The sequence below is a fragment of the Coenobita brevimanus genome, chromosome 89, assembly GCF_032717465.1.
Source record: "Coenobita brevimanus isolate Jiangsu-jjx chromosome 89, ASM3271746v2, whole genome shotgun sequence".
NCBI classification, from domain to species: domain Eukaryota; kingdom Metazoa; phylum Arthropoda; class Malacostraca; order Decapoda; family Coenobitidae; genus Coenobita; species Coenobita brevimanus.
This window is the reverse complement of record NC_137042.1, coordinates 14,746,651-14,765,015: the sequence shown is the minus strand read 5'-3', so window position 1 is coordinate 14,765,015 and position 18,365 is coordinate 14,746,651. Positions and strand designations below refer to the sequence as shown.

Genomic DNA, 18,365 nt, shown 5'->3' with positions numbered 1-18,365 from the left:
AAATTGATTGACATTGAAACTGAAATGCCTCAGGGAGTAGAGGTGAAACAGGAACCATCCGTAACTGATGAGTGTTTTGAGCGTATTAGAACATTGGAGGAGATGTTAGGCCCACCCGGACTCTCCCCAACCAAGGTTAGAGGTCCATCACAGACCACCTGAGAGGTGGCAGTACACATAGATGATGGGTGTACGGTGTATATATTGTATATACTCATTTTTTTTCTCTCTCTGAACACGTCTTGTCCTTGCCTTAACTGGCTGGGAACATGGAGTCAGGTATGCCCTTCCAGGTCTCTCCGGACTGTACCTGCGTATTTATCTTTACCAGTACCTATGATGTTGTAATTTTGGGTTGATTAATAGGGTTGAGTAGTTGTGTAGGGTATGGCCAGCTTTTGGAGAGATGAGCCGTGGAAGCTGCGTGTTATCAAATCGAGTACACCGTGGTGTAAAGACCGTCGTTCTTGCCTTACCTCGATTCTTTTTTTTCTTTAGGTTAGATTGTTAGGCTTAGTTAGGGAAAATGAGATCTCACAGTTAGGACTTTAATTTTTTTCCCAGAGTTAGGGAACTGTACATGTGAGGGGCAGTTCTACCTGAAGGTTTCCAGCTGGAGGCTTCCTACTTGCTTTGAGAACCTCGAGCGCTGAGTGTATGTAATACCCAAACTGCAGTATAGGATTGCTCAGAGAGAGAGGGGAAGTTTCCAGTTTCTCTATAGGGCTTGGAGAAGTTGAACGATGGGGCTCTCACATGTTAGGAGAGGTAGGTAGGTATCGTTCGGTCTCTCTGGACAGAACGTAGTGGAGCGACTCGTGTTACTCTTAACTAAGCACAAAGTTTCTCCTGGTAGCAGGACATTCTCCTTATGAGTAATATGCCTGGTGAGTGGCATATAGTGAGTAGCAGGAGAAAATTTACTCGTGGTAGAGGATTTTTTTTTGTGGACATGATAGCCGTCAACTGTTCTCGAGCATGGAGCTTATGTAATATCCCACAGTCACAGTATAGGACACGTTGGCTAGTGTTTTGGAGGTGTGTAGATTGGTTTCCCATCATGAGCAAGGAGCGTGTGAAACACCCCACAGTAGCAGTATTGAGGGAGACTGGTCAAATAGGTGAACTTGTGTACTATGTGTGTTAAGTATGGGTACTGGGCATTTCGGAGGAGTTCAGGTCCAGTCGCCCGAACTTTTGGTCTTCCCTAACCGTGGGCGGATGTAGTGCCCGGAAGTGACAATGAGTTGTATCTAGTTTATTTTATATGACCAAAAGTTCGGTTAAGTGAGAGTGGCCGAGGCATGGCTGTTACCATGTGGACGTGTCCAGAACATAGATTAAGTTACCTAGTTGCTAAGTCACTTTTTTTTTTTTCTACTGTAATTTAATAGTATTATGCAACGTTGGGTCTGGTTAGTACTTGGATGGGTGACCGCCTGGGAACACCAGATGCTGTTGGCATAACGTTCTCCCTACTTGTCAAGTGGGGTTGGTGGAGGATTAGTGCCCCTCCCTGTAAAACAAGTAACTCTAAGCCCTTGGCCATCCCATTTGGGATACATGGCATCTGGCAATGAATGAATGAATGAAGTCTCTTTATAATCTAACACTCTAGTGTGATGGGAACATGTGCTTTTGGTCACGTGATCCAGCATAATGTACGCGTGGGCAAAGTGATGTAAAGCACGATGATTTTCATTGTTTTTCAATGTAAGAGTATAAAGAGAGAGAGGTTGCTGAGTAATTTTTGTAACAAGAGAATGTTATTTTTTTGAGTAAGCGACTGTAAGGGGAAAGACATCACACTGAATCTATCTCGAGTCGGTAATAATTAAAATCTTAAATTATGTACGCCGTCATCCCCCCCTCCCCCTTGCACCACGCATTTTTGGCATGTCTCACTCGCTCACCGGCCGTGATACGTGGCAGGTTGTTGGTACTGTCGTCATCCTCTCCCCCCCCCCCTCCAAGGAATTCTGTAAGTAATTTGATATTAATATTATGTCTGATATGTTGAGGCGTGAATAGTGATATCTCACAAGTGATGATAGTGACGAATTAGTGAAACGGACTCGGGTAGAATCGTGTTGTCCTTCCTCAGGAAATGTAACGGTGACGCCATTAGCCTTTGGACAAGCGAGTCCTGTGTTCCCGCTCACCTCCCCTACATTTTTGAGCTGGATAGTGAGGTATTTCCCATATATTTGTGTACTGTACTGTATAGTATTATTATTTAGTAACTGGAATACGAAATGCTACAGAGTTCTGTCTGAGCCTCAGATAAATGTGTGATTTTTTTTTTGTAGGCCAAGTATTAGGTGCCCGGGGACTGTGAATTATTTATTATTGTGTTGAAATGACTTGGTAATTCAGTACTTATTAGGGCTATGTTGTGAGTAAATGTTCACGTAGTTACTTTGTGAGGCACAATGACATTGATGCAGTGATTATTTTCATGGTTAGAGTTAACAGTTATTCATGCTTACTGTATTTGTTATAGTACTTTGTCTTCCATGTTATCCCTACAATAAGTATTATTTTGAGCATACCTATGTGTCTGTAGTGCCATGTGTTATTCTGTTATTATTTGAGATGCCGAGTGTTGTAACTCATGTTTCTTTATTATGAGACTTTCCTGATCATGTGAAGGGATTACTTGCATTGGGGAGAATAGTTATTCACTATTCATATTCCATGTTATCCCTACAATAAGTATTATTTTGAGCAGACCTATGTGTCTGTAGTGCCATGTGTTATTCTGTTATTATTTGAGATGCCGAGTGTTGTAACTCATGTTTCTTTATTATGAGACCTTCCTGATCATGTGAAGGGATTACTTGCATTCGGGAGAATAGTTATTCATTATTCATATTAACTTCTAGCGGGTCCCAGTGTGGAGGTCGAAGTACCTGAGTGAGTCAAAGTCCAAGTGTGGAGGTCTAAGTACCAGTGAGTCTAAGTCCAGGTGTGGAGGTCGAAGTCCCAGTGAATCCAGGTCCCAGTGTGGAAGTTAAGGTTGGCAGTGGCAGAGGACTGGACCAGCGAAATTTGGGCTCAGAGGGATGATTATGAAGAAACACATTGGACTGGGACAGAGGAGCTAAGTTTTGTGCATTTGATATTAGGACCATATAGAGATATATTTTTATCACAATGTGCCAACTGATTCAGGCTTAATTTGGAAAGGAAGTTGCTGGGGAAGATTTCTACTTTTTGGTCTTATTAATACACATTCCCTCCCACTCGAACTTTATTGTTTGTATAACCCTTGAGAACTGGTGGTTATCGAGCTTACCTAGTAGTTTATTAATTTTGCAACTTAGAAGCATTCTGGGAAACTGCGAAGGTTGGGCTTGGGTTGGCCTAGTTGGAGACTGTCCCCGTCATTTTGGCATGCTACCACTCTTAACTTGGCCACTTGAAATGTAATAAACGCAACCAAAGAACCCGCTAATGGGAGAGAGTCTCCATCAATCTGAGTTCCCGACCGTTCCAGCACACAGTGGTCATCAATAGTGACTTGTTTTCTGCCCCTTTTGACCATGTAAAATTCTGGATCGCAGAGGTGACAGTACACCCTCTCCAATCAGGTGAGAACCATTCAATCCATGCATCAAAGCATCTGGAGTCAAGACCTCGCACAAGTAGAGCACTGGCAGTGCTAAGTGTTAAAAGCTGAAAACTTGGCCAACTGTAAACAGAATATGTGGGAAAGAATGTGTGTAAAAGTGAGATTAAAGGTACTGCAGTACTGGAGAAGGAAGATTATACATTGTGTGGAGGAAACAGTGGAGAGAGAAAAGAGAGACAAGGAAGGGTAACTAACAGACTAAGAGAAGCATGTAAGGATAAAGTAGCCAGACAGTTCTGTCATGCCCATCCCATGTTGTGGGGATCTCAGAGGTAAGAAAAGTGTCTGAAATGTTTATTATTCACACTACCATAATTTACAATTCCACATGTCTACCATCATTTCTGTATTACAGATACTTATGATTCAAAGTAACATCATATTAAGAAAACACGAATTATTAATCAACCTTCATAAATACAGTAAAAGTCCTGCAATCCAAATGGCAGGGAACTGAGGGTCTTTTGGACTATTGGTTTCTTCGGACTATTGGGAGGGACCTCTGAAAACATTAGATATATGTACACTCACAATCACTATTTTCTGCCCAGGAGTGCCCCCTTCCTATCGCTGTATACCCAGGGAAGAGGGGAGGAGGGGACGAAACGAGCTTCACCCGCCTCTACCTTAGCTCCCAACCCTCTCCCATACCCCTACCCAACTCCCCACCCCACCCATCTTTCATAACTGGCAGTTACATCTCAAGCTGATTTCATGCTTAACACTCTTGGTCTCATTATGAATATGAACAAAGAACACTAGAATATGTTAAAAGCATATAACTATCAACAAGCTGAAACAAGAAAATAATGCATTATGACACTGAGAGTAAAATAAAATCGTTAACAATGGCCACCTTAGGCCTCATGTATTGGGTGCACTGCTTTGCAAACACACACACATACACACACACACACACACACACACACACACACAGACAAAGAAGCAGATAAGAAAATACAGAAATGGTTCAATACAGATTGTAAAAAATCAAAAGAAAGAAGAGATTTGTTGTGGAATAGATACAGAAGACAATAGTGAAAGGGCGTATAATAATTACAAACAGGCAAGAAACGATTATACAAGAACTAGGAGGGAAGCCCAAAAACAGTTTGAGGAGGATATAATAAATAAAAGTAGTGATCAACCAAAGCTATTTTACAGCTACATCGGAAGCAAAACCAAAGTAAAAGATAATACAATCCATTACGGACGAGGGAATCACCTATACAGAAGAGAAAGATATTTGTGAAGCGCTAAATAAGAATTTCCAATTAGTTTTTACGGAAGAAAAAAATTTTGAGAGGGACTAAGTGGAACATGCATGTCCACACATACTACCAGATATACAAATATCAGAAAAAGTAATACAGGAGGAGTTCAGTAAATTAGACAGAGGAAAAGCAAGTGGTCCTGATGAAATTTATGTTGGGTACTACGAGAATGTGCAAAGGAGTTAAGTAAACCATTTTTTTTAATTTTCAAGAAATCCTTGAGTCACGGTAAACTACCTGATATTTGGAAGAAAGCAAATATTGTCCCATTATTCAAGAAAGGAAATAGACAAAATCCACTCAACTACTGACCAGTATCACTGACCAGTGTTGTAAGCAAGGCATTAGAAAGGCTTATAAGAAAAGCTTGGGTAAATCATCTAAAAGAACACAGTATGATAACAGAAAGACAGTTTTGGTTTCAGAAAAGGAAAATCATGTGTTACTAATCTGTTGAGCTACTATGACAGAGTAACAGACACAATACAGGAAAGAGAAGGATGGGTGGACAGTATCTATTTAGATTTCAAGAAAGCATTTGACACAGTACCACACCAAAGACTTTTATGGAAACTGTACCATCAAGGAGGAATTCGAGGCAAACTGTTTTGCTGGATGCATGATTTTCTCATAAAAAGAGAAATGAGAACAGTACTAAGGGGAAACTACTCATCATGGAAAGAAGTGACTAGTGGAGTACCACAGGGTTCAGTGCTGACACCAATCATGTTTTTAGTGTACATAAATGAAATAAACAGTAACACTGGAAATGAAAGCTATCTGAATATGTTTGCAGATGATGCAAAAATACAAAGGAGAATTACTAACACAGACTCTTGTAAAGAGCTACAAGAAGAATTAAATAAACTTCATGAATGGAGTAATACATGGCAAATGGAATTCAATGTGGACAAGTGTCATGTAATCAAGTTTGGTAAAAGTGGAAAAAGACCTGATTGGGATTATACGTTAGGCAATAAAACCCTATACACATCAGAAAGAGAGAAGGACCTAAGTGTGATTATCAATAACAGACTATCTCCGGCTGACCACATCAGTGAGAAGGTACGGAACATGTATACACAGCTTGCAAATATGAGAATAGCACTCACATACATAAATGAAGACATGCTAAGAAGGATAATAACATCATTCATTAGACCAACCCTGGAGTATGCATCAGTAGTCTGGAGTCCTCAGCTCAACAAACACATAGACAAGATTGAAAAAGTTCAAAGGGCTGCTACAAGATGGATACCAAACTTAAGGGACCTAAGCTACGAAGAAAGACTAAATAAACTGAATCTACCAACACTACAGGAGAGAAGGAAAAGAGGTGACATGATAATGCTAAATATATGCATATCAGGGAAGGAGAAAATAGACATAAATGATTACTTAACATATGGGGAAGCATCAGCAAGAGGACACTGCAAAAAACTGCGTAAGAAGAGAGGTGATAAAGATGTAAGGAAATTCAGTTTCCCAAACAGAGCAATTGATCAATGGAATGCACTACTGAATGAAATAGTGTGTGCCAAAACAATTCACAAATTTAAGGATATGTACGATAAATATGGTTTAAAACACGGGACAGTACGAGCTTGACTCATTCCTGTAAAGATATAATTAGGTAAGTACAATTAGGTAACACACGCACACGCCCAAACACGAAGACAGACACACACACACATGTAAGCGCACACAAGCACCCAACAGGCCTGGGATGGCCGTTGTAAACATTTTTGTTTTACTGTCAATGTTGTAATGCATTAATTTCTTGCTGCAGTTTGTTCATAATTATTATATTATATACTTTTTACATATCCTAGTGTTTGATGCTTGTGTATTAGTAATTTGACTATGAGTGTAATGTATGAAGTAAGCTTGAGATATAACTCAATTAAGAATGACAAGTGGGGTGGGGGTGAGGTGGGGGTGGGGTAGGGGTATGGGGGAGGGTTGGGAGCTGGGGAAGAGATGGGTGGAGCTTGTTTTGCCCCCCCTCCCGTCTTCCCTCGGTATATAGGGGAAGGAACGGGGCTCCCCTGAACAGAAATTAGTGATCGTGTGTACATGATCATTAAATGAACACTGAAAATGATATAGGTTATTGTTTTACTCACTGGAAATGCACAGAAGTGTACATGAATAGTTGCAGGCAGGTACAACCAAGGCCAAGAGCAAGTCCATGGTAGATTAATCCTTAAAGACCAGAAAAATTTGAAAAAAGACCAGAAAATTTCGAAAAATTTCACCTTGACAAATCGGAGTATTGGGATTTTTTAATTATTGGTGATCGGATTGGAGGACTTTTACTGTATCATGAATATACAGTAGAGTATGTTAACATTACTGACCTGCATTATTAATGAGGATATGTATCTTGTCTTCCCTGGCAGCCAAATCTGAAGCAAAAGCCCTGACAGAGGCCAATGAGCTCAGGTCTAACTTCATCACTAGCAGCTCTCCACCTGTTTCCTTACTGATCTCAGCAGCAACTTTCTCAGCAACCGTGGTGTTGCGGCATGCCATGATGATTTTTGCACCTGACAATTACAGATAAAATGCAGTAATATAGAAGAAAGTACTTTAACAAATAACAAGGGGTAAGTGGTCTGAATATTCTTACTTGCAAGAATTATCATAATTCTCAGCTATACATAAGTGGCAAGTACTTGTAAATTATATTGAGTCAACCCTCGGTATGTGATAAATTGGTAGACAATGAACTGATGGTTAAAAAAAAAAAAAAAAAAAAAAAAAAAAAAAAGTCATGACCATTATTTAGTATGCAATGTAAGCATATCGCTCACAAAAGCAAATCGACGGGTGATGAACCTACTGAACATATTGACACCACTAACACATAAGCTATTTGCTCAAGCCAAGATGGCCACTATTTTACGTGGCATGCAGAAACCCATTCTGATGCATCTGTACAAGCCCCATAGCGCCTGCCATCCTTTTGAAAAAGTGGCCTGCTTGCCCACTCTCTCTCTCACATGTCCTGTGGTCACGATAACGTCTTCTATAGTCACAGCACACGATGCCGAGACTGTTATTATTGTGCCCTGGCAACCCACCATTCAAAAGTGCGTCAGATTTTGTGTATAATATGAGACGCATGCGATTCGTGTAGGATATGTTCGTGTATAATATATTTGTGCATTATAATATGATTTGTGTATAATACGATATGAAATGGGGCGCAGTTTTGAATGATGGGTTGCTGGGGTACGATAATGACAATCTCAGAGTCATGCGCTGTGACTATAATATGCGTGTTGCACTACACTCTCGCTTTATTATGTAACATCGCAATCATTACTGTGCAGTGCTAGCGATTCTTTTTTTTTTTTTTAAGTGAAATGAATTTTATGCATGTCTGGCAAGGGTGCCAGTCCAAGTGGAAAGCATGGTGCTGAAGGTGCTATCCCTAGTGAGGGGAAGGTCAAGCACCAAAGGAAAAGCCCTTCCCTTGAAGTGAAGCAAGATAGTGTTAAGAGCCATATGCACAACCAGGGCACTAGTAGCATTATAAACACTGTGTAGCCAACCATTGTTCAACGAAGGCCACTGTTGTCTCAGCTGTGGGTGAGCAGGCATTCTCCCTCAGTGTTAAAGACCACGAAGATCTGGGACCCCATTATGGAGGAAATGGAGAAGCTACTGAAACTGTGGGCACTGGCATTGAGCTTAATCTGCATAAAAGCGCTGTCGCCGTCAGCAGACATGAAGGACAAGCTTGGAATCCAGCCAAAGGAGGCTTTTATGGCAAGCACAGAGTCATTTGACCTCAAAGAGTTATGCACTGGCATGCAGTACATGGTTATGACTGGCAAGGCAGCCAGTGCTGACCACACAGCCACAATGGCATTCCCCAACAACTTCAGTTTGTGCAAAGAGGATGGCAGCTACAGTACACTTCCACGGAGGTCTTAAATCATGACAAAACTGGCCTGTACTAGAAAAGCAAGTCCTCAAAAGACCTTAATAACAGTCAAAAGTCAGCACCAGCATTCAAGGTGGCCAAGGACCACATCACACACCTACTGGAGGGCAATGCTGAAGGAGATCTGAAACAAGCCGCTCTTGGTGAACCATGTGGAAAATCTTCCTTCACTGATTGGGGCCATGAATGAAAATCTGGGAGTGATTTGGAAGTCAAACAATAAAGCCTGGCTTACCTCTTCCATATGCCGGTCATATGTTGCTCCGTACCTGTCACCCACCCTGCGCACCTATGCCATGAGGAACAACCTCATGAACTGCTTCCTCTTGGTGGTGAACAGTGTGCCAAACCACTCCGCATACATGTTTGACCAGGTAGACAACATCCAGGTTGTCATCCTGTCCCCCAACATTACCTCTCTCCTGCAACCAATAGGCCAAGCAATCACTATGATGTTCAAGGCTCTTTATTTCCGGTGCACAATGAAGGAGCTTATCTGGGCATCTGACTCCAGTGATCGGGCAGACATTAATGGGCTCTGGTGTAACTACAACATACACCATGTTATCAACAACATTACGGCAGTGTGGAAGGAACTCAAACCTACGACCTTGAATGGCATGTGGCAGAAGTTGTGGCTGGAAATGTGTCCACTCATTCACTAGACTCCTCTGCCTCCTCTCTTGCTGCCGCTCCCCACGACTCTCTCTTGCCTGACGTGGTTCCTGAGAAGTGAGTACCAAGGGCAATATCTGTTCCCCAGGTTCAAGGGGAATGCATGATGATGTCTCAGACTGGACCAAGAATAGACTTTTCATATTCTCTTACATATACAGTGAGTCCTCGAAATACGAAAGGGATAGGGACCAAAAAAAACTTTCGTAATTCGAAATTTCGTATAACGAAACTATTTTCCCCATTGAAATATACATATAAAGGGGGGGATGCGTTCCAGGACCCATTGGATCCCCACTAAAACTTTACCCCTCCTATTTAGAAGTATGCAGTACACGTATACAGTACTATACTATTGTACAGACATAAAAAATAAAACACGCTACTAATTACTGTAGCATTAGTACACTGTACAGTTAAATATAGACCTGTGCTGTAGCTGGAGATTCGTGTCATTGATATGGTGCTAAGTCACATGGTGGCAACCTATTGCTCCTCTGTTACTTCCTTGACTGGTGCAGGAGATGATGCAGGGCGCTTGGGAGGCATGGTGAAAATACGAAAAGGTGAAGAACAGCGAAAAACAGCATAATGTACAGCGAAGCTGAGAGGAGAGGACGGCCGTGAATCGACTGGGAAACGCGCGAAAACGTGTTTACCAGAGAGGGGTTAGTTCGTTTTCTCGCCGCAAGTGAGTGCGGCACTGTGCAGCGCGTCCATTTTGAATTTTTCGAATTTCCTCTCGTATCATTTTTCGTATCATCGAGACAGATACTTTTGTATTGTGGAATTTGTCCTCCATTCATGGCTTTCATACCATCGGAAATTCGTACTTCGAGTTTTCGTATTTCAAGGACTCACTGTACTCTGCCTCTCTTATTATTCTTTCTGTCCCATTCCCTGGGGATAGGGGGGTTTTTCAAGAATACTTCCCCAGTATCCCTGCTTGTCATAAAAGGTGACTAAAAGGGTTGGCGGAGGGTTAGTGCCCCTCCCCGGAAAACAACTAACTAAAAAAACAAACAATAAGCCTCGGACAAGGACTGACTAAACGATGACGTCCAGGGACCGGACAAAGGACATGGTAACTGGAACTTGGAATGTAAGGGGAGCGAATGATGAGGTGAAAGAGAGAGAGATTGTCCAGGTGCTTGAGGGTGCGAAAGTGGATGTATGTGGAATAACTGAAACAAAATGGAGAGGAGAAAGTGTGAGAGAATGGGAGTATGGATGGGGTATATGTGCAGGAGTAGGTGAGAATGAGAGGGCAAAGGAAGGAGTATGTATAGTTGTGAGTAAAGATGGAAGAGGAGCATAAGACATTATAGATCAGTTGGGTCAAGGATTGTGTGGGTAAAGTTGAAAGTTGGAATACAAATGTGGGCGATTGTGTGTGTGTATGCACCAACGCAAGATCGTGCTAGAAGAGTGAGAGAAGAGTTCTGGACAAATGTAGAAGTGTGCATGGAAAAGTTTGGAAGGAATGAGAGAGTGTTTTTGATTGGTGATATGAATGGTAAAGTTGGGAATGTGAAGGTGGATGGAATAGTTGGTAAGTGGGGTGTGCCTGCTGAGATAGATGAGAATGGGAGTGCGTTAGTGGACATTTGTGCTGGGAGGGGGTTGGTGATAGCCAATACCCTCTTCAGGCATAAAATGATCCACAGGTATACATGGCGAGTGATGAGAAGGGTGGGTGGTGAACTGAATGAAAGGAAGGCAATGATTGATTATGTGTGTGTGGATGAAAGGATGCGAAGATGTGTAAAGGATACAAGAGTGTATAGAGGTTGGGGGAGTGGACTTTCTGACCACTACTTGGTGGTGGCCAGAATTAGAATGCAAGTAAGATGGAGGAAAAGAAGAAGGGAAAGAAGAGAGGAAGGAGTAGTTGCAAGGAGAGTGGAAAGGTTACAAGAGGATGAGAAAATGGCAGAGTATAAGAGAGAAGTGGAGGAACGATTGGGCAAATATGAATTGGAGCAGATGGGAGACGTGGAAGGTGTGTGTAAGAGATTTACAGAAGAAATACGTGCAGCATGTGATGTGGTGTGTGGAAGGAAGAGAAGACAGAGGGGGGTGCAAGGAACAGCGTGGTGGACTGAAGAGGTGAAACAGGCTGTGGCACAAAAGAAGAATGCATACAATGAATGGATGAGATGTAGGGGTGTGGAAGAAGTTGAGAGGCGGAAGAGAGAGAGTTATATGAGGAAAGAAAGAGAGTGGTGAAAAGATTAGTAAGAGAGAGTAAGAAGAGAATGGATGAAGAATTTGGAAGGAATTTGAGTGTAAAGTGGAGGGACTGTAAGAAAATGTTCTGGAGAGAGGTGAAAAGAGTAAGACAGGGTGGAAGTGAAGTTAGCAGGGAAGTGAAAGATAAAAATGGTAGATTACTAGTGGAGAAGGGAGAAAAAGTGATCAGATGGAGAGAACACTTTAAGGAATTGTTGAACGTAGAGGATGGAAGTAATGCGAGTATAAGTGGCTGGGGAATGGCTGGGAGAAGGAGGGAGGTGAGAAGACAGGAAGAAATCAGTAGGATAGAAGTTGTGGAAGCAATGAACAAAGTTAAATAGGGTAAAGCCCCAGGAATTGATGGAGTGTGTGGTGAAATGCTGAAGCATGGGGGAGAGATAGTAGTAGAATGGATGTGGAAGATGTGCAGATTGGCTTGGGAGGAAGGTAGAGTCCTGGAGGATTGGAAGTCAGGTATAATTATTCCCTTGTACAAAGGAAAAGGGGAAAAAGAAGTGTGTGGTAATCATAGGGGCATTTGTCTTCTTAGTATAATAGGAAAAGTGTACGGTAGGATACTTATAGACAGAGTTAGAGAAAGAACAGAGAAATTAGTTGGAGAAGAACAGGGAGGCTTTAGGAAGGGAAGAGGTTGTGTGGATCAGATATTCATTCTTAGGTCTTTGGTGGAAAAGTTTCTCCAGAAGGGAAAGAAGTTGTATGCAGCTTTCATGGATTTGGAGAAAGCATATGACAGGGTGGATAGACAAGGGTTGTGGAAAGTGTTAAGAATATATGGAGTAGATGGGAAGCTGTTGAATGCTGTGAAGAGTATGTACGATGGTGAAAAGGCTGCAGTGCATGTGGATGGTGAACTAAGTGAATTTTTCTCTTTGAAAGTTGGGTTGAAACAGGGATGTGTCATGTCTCCATGGTTGTTCAATCTGTACATGGATGGGGTAATAAAAGGGGTACAAGGTAGGGTAGTGGATGTTGGAGTGGCCCTGGTGAGAGAGGATAGTGTCTGGAAACTCCCTGTACTGTTGTTTGCAGATGATACTGTGTTGTTGAGTGAAGACGAAGGGGAGCTGCAAGGCTTGGTGGATGAGTTTGAGAGAGTGTGTAAGAAACGGAATCTAAAGGTGAATGTAGGGAAGAGTAAAGTGATGGTCTTTGAGAGAGGTGAAGTTTGAATGTACAGCGAGGTTGGATGGTGAGGAATTGGAAAATGTGAGTACGTTTAAGTACTTGGGTAGTGTGATGAGTAAGGATGGAGGTTTGGAGGGTGAAGTGCTTGAAAGGGTACAGCAGGGAAGAAAGGTTGCTGGTTCTTTGAAAGCAGTGATAAGAAACAGGGAAGTGAGCATGGAAGTGAAAAAGTTACTACATGACAGTATTGTGATACCAACTCTAACATATGGAAGTGAAGCTTGGACATTGTTGGAAGGACACAAGTCAAGAGTGAGAGCAGTGGAAATGAGTTATTTAAGCGGAGCCTGTGGAGTCACGTGGAGAGACAGGCTGACGAATGAGGATATAAAGGAGCATCGTGGTGCTGATGTGGATGTGATAGGAAGCGTTATGAGGAACACACTGAAGTGGTTTGGCCATGTGGAGAGGATGGAGGGTGGAAGACTGACGAAGAGAGTGTATGTGAGTGAGGTGGAGGGGGGAAGAGGGAGGGGGAGGCTGAGGATGAGATGGAGGGATGGGGTGGAGAGGTATATGAGAGAGGGGGGTGTGAGTTGGGAGCAGGGCAGTGAAATGGCGGGGGACAGGGCGACTTGGAGGCGATTTGTTTGTGGCCACTCCAAACGGGATTGAGGCGTCTGGCAATAGATAGATAGATAGATAGATAGTCCCATTCATAGGAGATACAGTGAAAGAAAGCAGTAAAATGGGTCATTAACCCTTTAACCGCGGGCATTGTTTTGACCCAACTGGCCCCCCCCCCACGGGGGTTCCAGCCAAAATGTAAACAAACTTTAAACCTTTATAACTCTGCACGAATAAATCTAGAGCGAAAAATAAGGTACCATTAGAAAGTACTAACCTTCGGCTTTGCAATGATATAGGTTTCATGATTTCGTTGACTATCACTGGATGGGCAATGCCATTAGAAGTAAGCGATCTAAAATCATTATTTTTCGCCTCACACACCATTACCAAATGCCAACCTCATTCTGATAATAATACTATAAACATATATGAACAGTGCACATATGATAAACACCCACTCTGTGTTCACTGAGGCAGGTAAAAGGCACTGTAATTGCCCGCACTTCACTGCCACATCAGTGCTGTTGTCACTCACAAAGCTGGACAGATACTGATGCGTGTTTGGTCAGGGGTGGGGTGGGGGTCGACTGGAGTGAAAGAACTTAATAGCTACTCTCCCTTGAAACAATTGGCGCGCGGAAAAAACGCGCGGTATTCAAAATATTCACAAACATTCCAGAATGACACCCGCGGTTTGGTCCAGTTTTTGCAATGTCATTCTGGAATGACACCCGCGGTTAAGGGGTTAAAGACGGTATAGGAACCAGTTTAGGTGGGCTGGAAAATTGTCCTTAGGCATTTTGGGGTGGGAGAGCCTTGGTAAAAAAATGTATCCCCCACTGAACCTAAGCTATATTCAACTGGATATGCAATAAATTGGTGTGTAGTTAATTTTTTCTAAAACATCCTCATCATATACTGAGGAAGAGCTACACCTTGGTTTTGTTTGATCACACCATCGTCATCATCATCATCATCATCATCATCCAAACCTCCTTTCCCACCCTAGTGCAGGGTGAAGAGTAGCAATGTCCAGACAGCCCAAATTTGCCCAATCCAATGGGCCAAACTTCCATTCACTCATCATTCAAGCCCTTGGAATCCTGGCTTTATCTGATATGCCAAGAACTTTCATCACATTCTGTAGCTTCACATAAACGTATCCACTATAGTCAATCTGAATGCTGTCATGTTAGAAAGATCAAGCACTTCTTCTCACAACATTCTTCCAGCCAGCTCCATCTCGTCAGTCCATTAGCCTCTCCGACTTCCATTCTCTCTTCCTCACACACTCACCCACCATATCCCTCCACCATCTCCTTGGCCTATCTCTCTCCTTCCCTCCCTCAAATTTGCTCAGATATACCTTTTTCACCACTCTATTGTTATCCATTCTCTCCATGACCATACCATCTCAGAACACTCTCTTTGATTCTGGTGTCCACAGACTTCCTCATTCTACATCTTTCACAAATCACATTATTTCATATCCTATCCACTCTCTCTACTCCACATAAATTCCTCAGCAGTCCCATTTCCACTGCTCACACTCCTGATTTTTCATTTTCATGCCACACCATAGTCTCACATCCAGATGATAAAGTTGGCACTAACAATCCTTCATGTAAGTCTTGCCCAGCTGCAACACTCAAGCCTCTGTTTCTTATCAAGGCCTTCATACCAACAGCTACCTTCCTCTCTAGTGCCACTCTACTTTCCACTTCTTTTGCACATTTTCCTCTCTTCTATCACTGTGCCCAGGTATTTGAACTCTCTCACCAATTCCAGTCTCTCTCCATTCACTACATCACACTGGGAGTCACCTTCTCTCTTGATAACCATCACTTTACTCTTCTCTACATTTACTCTCAAGGCATAACACTCATAGGCATCAGCAAAACTCTGCACTAGCCTACCAAGTTCTTGTCTATTTGCAAGTAGTACTGCATCATAAGCATACAACATATCTGAGATACCCCATTCATCACCATTCATTACCAACGTTATTCTTGTCTCCATTACTCATGTTTTTATTTCTCTCACCACCCACTCCATATATATATATACTGAACAATCATAACGACATCACACAAACCTGTCACATGCCCACACTGATCGTGAACCATTCACTTAGATGCCCATTTACGCTTACAAATGCCTCACTACCATCATAAAAACTCTTGATGGCACCTAGCAGCTTACCATCTACACTGTACATGCATAAAACCTTCCACAATCTTCCTCTGTCTACTTGTCATATGCTTTTTCCAGATCCATGAATGACATAAACATCTTATAGTCCTTCTCACAAGCATTCTCCACTATCTGTCTCACTGCAAATATTTGATCCACATATCTCCATGTGACACCACATGCTCCTCTCAAATAACTCATTTTCCACTGCTTTCACTCTTGACTTCTGTCCCTCCTGCAAGGTCCAAGCTTCACTTCCATATGTTAGAGTCGGTATCACAATACTGTCATGCAGTAACTTTTTCACTTCCATGCTCACTTCCCTGTTTCTTATCACTGCTTTCAAGGAACCAGCAACCTTTCTTCCTTGTTGCACCCTTTCAAGCACTTCACCCTCCAAACTTCCATCCTTACTCATCACACTACCCAGGTACATAATTGCACTCACATTTTCCATTTCCTCCTCATCCAGCCTCACTGTACATTCACTGACTTCACCTCTCTCAAAGACCATAACTTTACTCTTCCCTACATTCACCTTTAGATTCCGTTTCTTACACACTCTCCCAAACTCATCCACCACGCATTGCAGCTCCCCTTCATCTTCACTTATCAACACAGTGTCATCTGCAAACAACAGTACAGATATAGGGAGTTTCCAGACAGTGCCCTCTCTCATTAGGGCCATCCAACATCCACTGCCCTATCTTGAATCTATTTCATAACTCCATCCACATACAGACTGAGCAACCATAGAAACATGACACATCCTTGTTTCAATCCAACCTTCAAGTAGAAAAATTCACTCAGTTCACCATCCACACACACCGCAGCCTTAGCACCCTCATACATACTCTTCACAGCATTCAACAAATTCCCATCTACTCCATATATTCTTAATATTTTCCACAATCCTTGTCTGTCCACCCTCTCATATGCTTTTTCCAAATCCATGAAGGCCACATACAACTTCTCTTCCTTCCCCAGAAACTTTTCCACTAAATATCTATGAACGAAGATCTGATCTACACAACCTCTTCCCTTCCTAAAACTCCCGGTTCTTCTCCAACTAATTCCTCTTTTATTTTCTTTTATTTCCCTAACTCTGTCAATAACCATCCAACCATATACTTTTTTATTACACTAAGAAGACAAATGCCCCTATGACACCACACACTTCTTTCTCCCCTTTTTCTTTGTACTGTACAATGGAACAATTATACCTGACTTCCAATCCTCCAGGAATCTACCTTCCTCCCAGGCCAATCTGCACACCTTCCACATCCATTCTATTACTATCTCTCCCCCATGCTTCAGCATTTCACCACATACTCCATCAATTCCCAGGGCTTTCCCCATTTTGACTTTCTTCACTGCTTCCACAACTTCCATCCTACTGATTTCTTCCTCTCTTCTCACATCCCTCTTTCTATCAACCATTCCTCAGCCACTTATATTCGCATTACTTTAATTTTTTATATTCAACAATTCCTTAATGTATTCTCTTCATCTGCTCACTTTTTCTCCCTTCTCCACTAGTAATCTACCATTTTTATCTTTCACTCCCCACCTAACTTCACTGCACCCTATCTAACTCTCTCTACATATTTCCAGAACATTTTCTTACATTCCCTCCACTTTAGACCCAAATTCTTTCCAAATTCCTCATCCACTCTCTTCTTACTCTCTCTTACTAATCTTTTCACCTCTCTCTTCCTCTCTACATATAGCCCTCTCTTCCATCTCTTAACTTCTTCCACGCCCCTGTTTCTCATCCACTCACTATGTGCTTTCTTCTTTTGTACCACAGCCTGTCTCACCTCTTCATTCCACCATGCTGTTCCTTGCACCCCCTTTCGTCTTCTCTTCACCCCACACACCACCTCGCATGCTGCACAGATTTCTTCTGTGAATATCTTGCACACATCTTCCACATCCCCCATCTGCTCCAAGTCATATTTACCCAATCGCTACTTCACTTCTCTCTTATATTCTGCTTTTTTCTCATTTCTAGCAACCTCTCCACTCTCCTTGCATAGACTATACTACTTCCTCCCATCCTTCCCTTCTTCTATTTCTCTATTTCACTTGGACCTTGATTCTCACAACCACCAAGTGGTGGTCAGAAAGTCCACTCCCCCAACCTCTATATGTTCTTGCATCCATTACACACCTTTGTATCCTTTCATCCACACACACATAATCAATCACTGCCTTCCGTTCATTCAGTTCACCACCCACCCTTTTCTACACTCGCCATGTATACTTATGCATCATTTTGTGCCTGAAAAGGGTACAATATTTACTTATAATAGCAAACAGGGTGGTTGTGTGTGTGTGTCGCAAGGGAGGAGAAGGATGATATTTTCTGTCTGGGTCAAGATAATGGGTGTAGCTGTGTGTGTTAAGGCATGGCCACGGGCAAAAATCAGATTTCCATTTATCATAGCAGCAGGCACTGAACTGACAGATGGGGTGTGTGGCAGTGTAATGAAGGTCAGTCTTAAGATGTCCGAGACACTCGTTCACATCCCCAAATTTTCATATTTTTCTACAAGTTGATCTGCATCAATGCCAGTGGCCACGCAACAGAAAAAAATTATTCGATGCCGACGCCACC

At 42.3% G+C, this 18,365-nt stretch overlaps 1 protein-coding gene across 1 annotated transcript in view; it reads right to left on the bottom strand.

Moving 5' to 3' along the window:
- LOC145411445 (retinol dehydrogenase 11-like) overlaps window positions 1–18,365 on the bottom strand; it is a 272,754-nt gene that overhangs the window by 172,450 nt on the left and 81,939 nt on the right. The window contains exon 3 of the mRNA XM_080281487.1: window positions 7,269–7,457. Within this exon, the coding sequence (XP_080137613.1) occupies window positions 7,269–7,457 (189 nt within the window). The remainder of the gene's footprint in view (window positions 1–7,268; window positions 7,458–18,365) is intronic.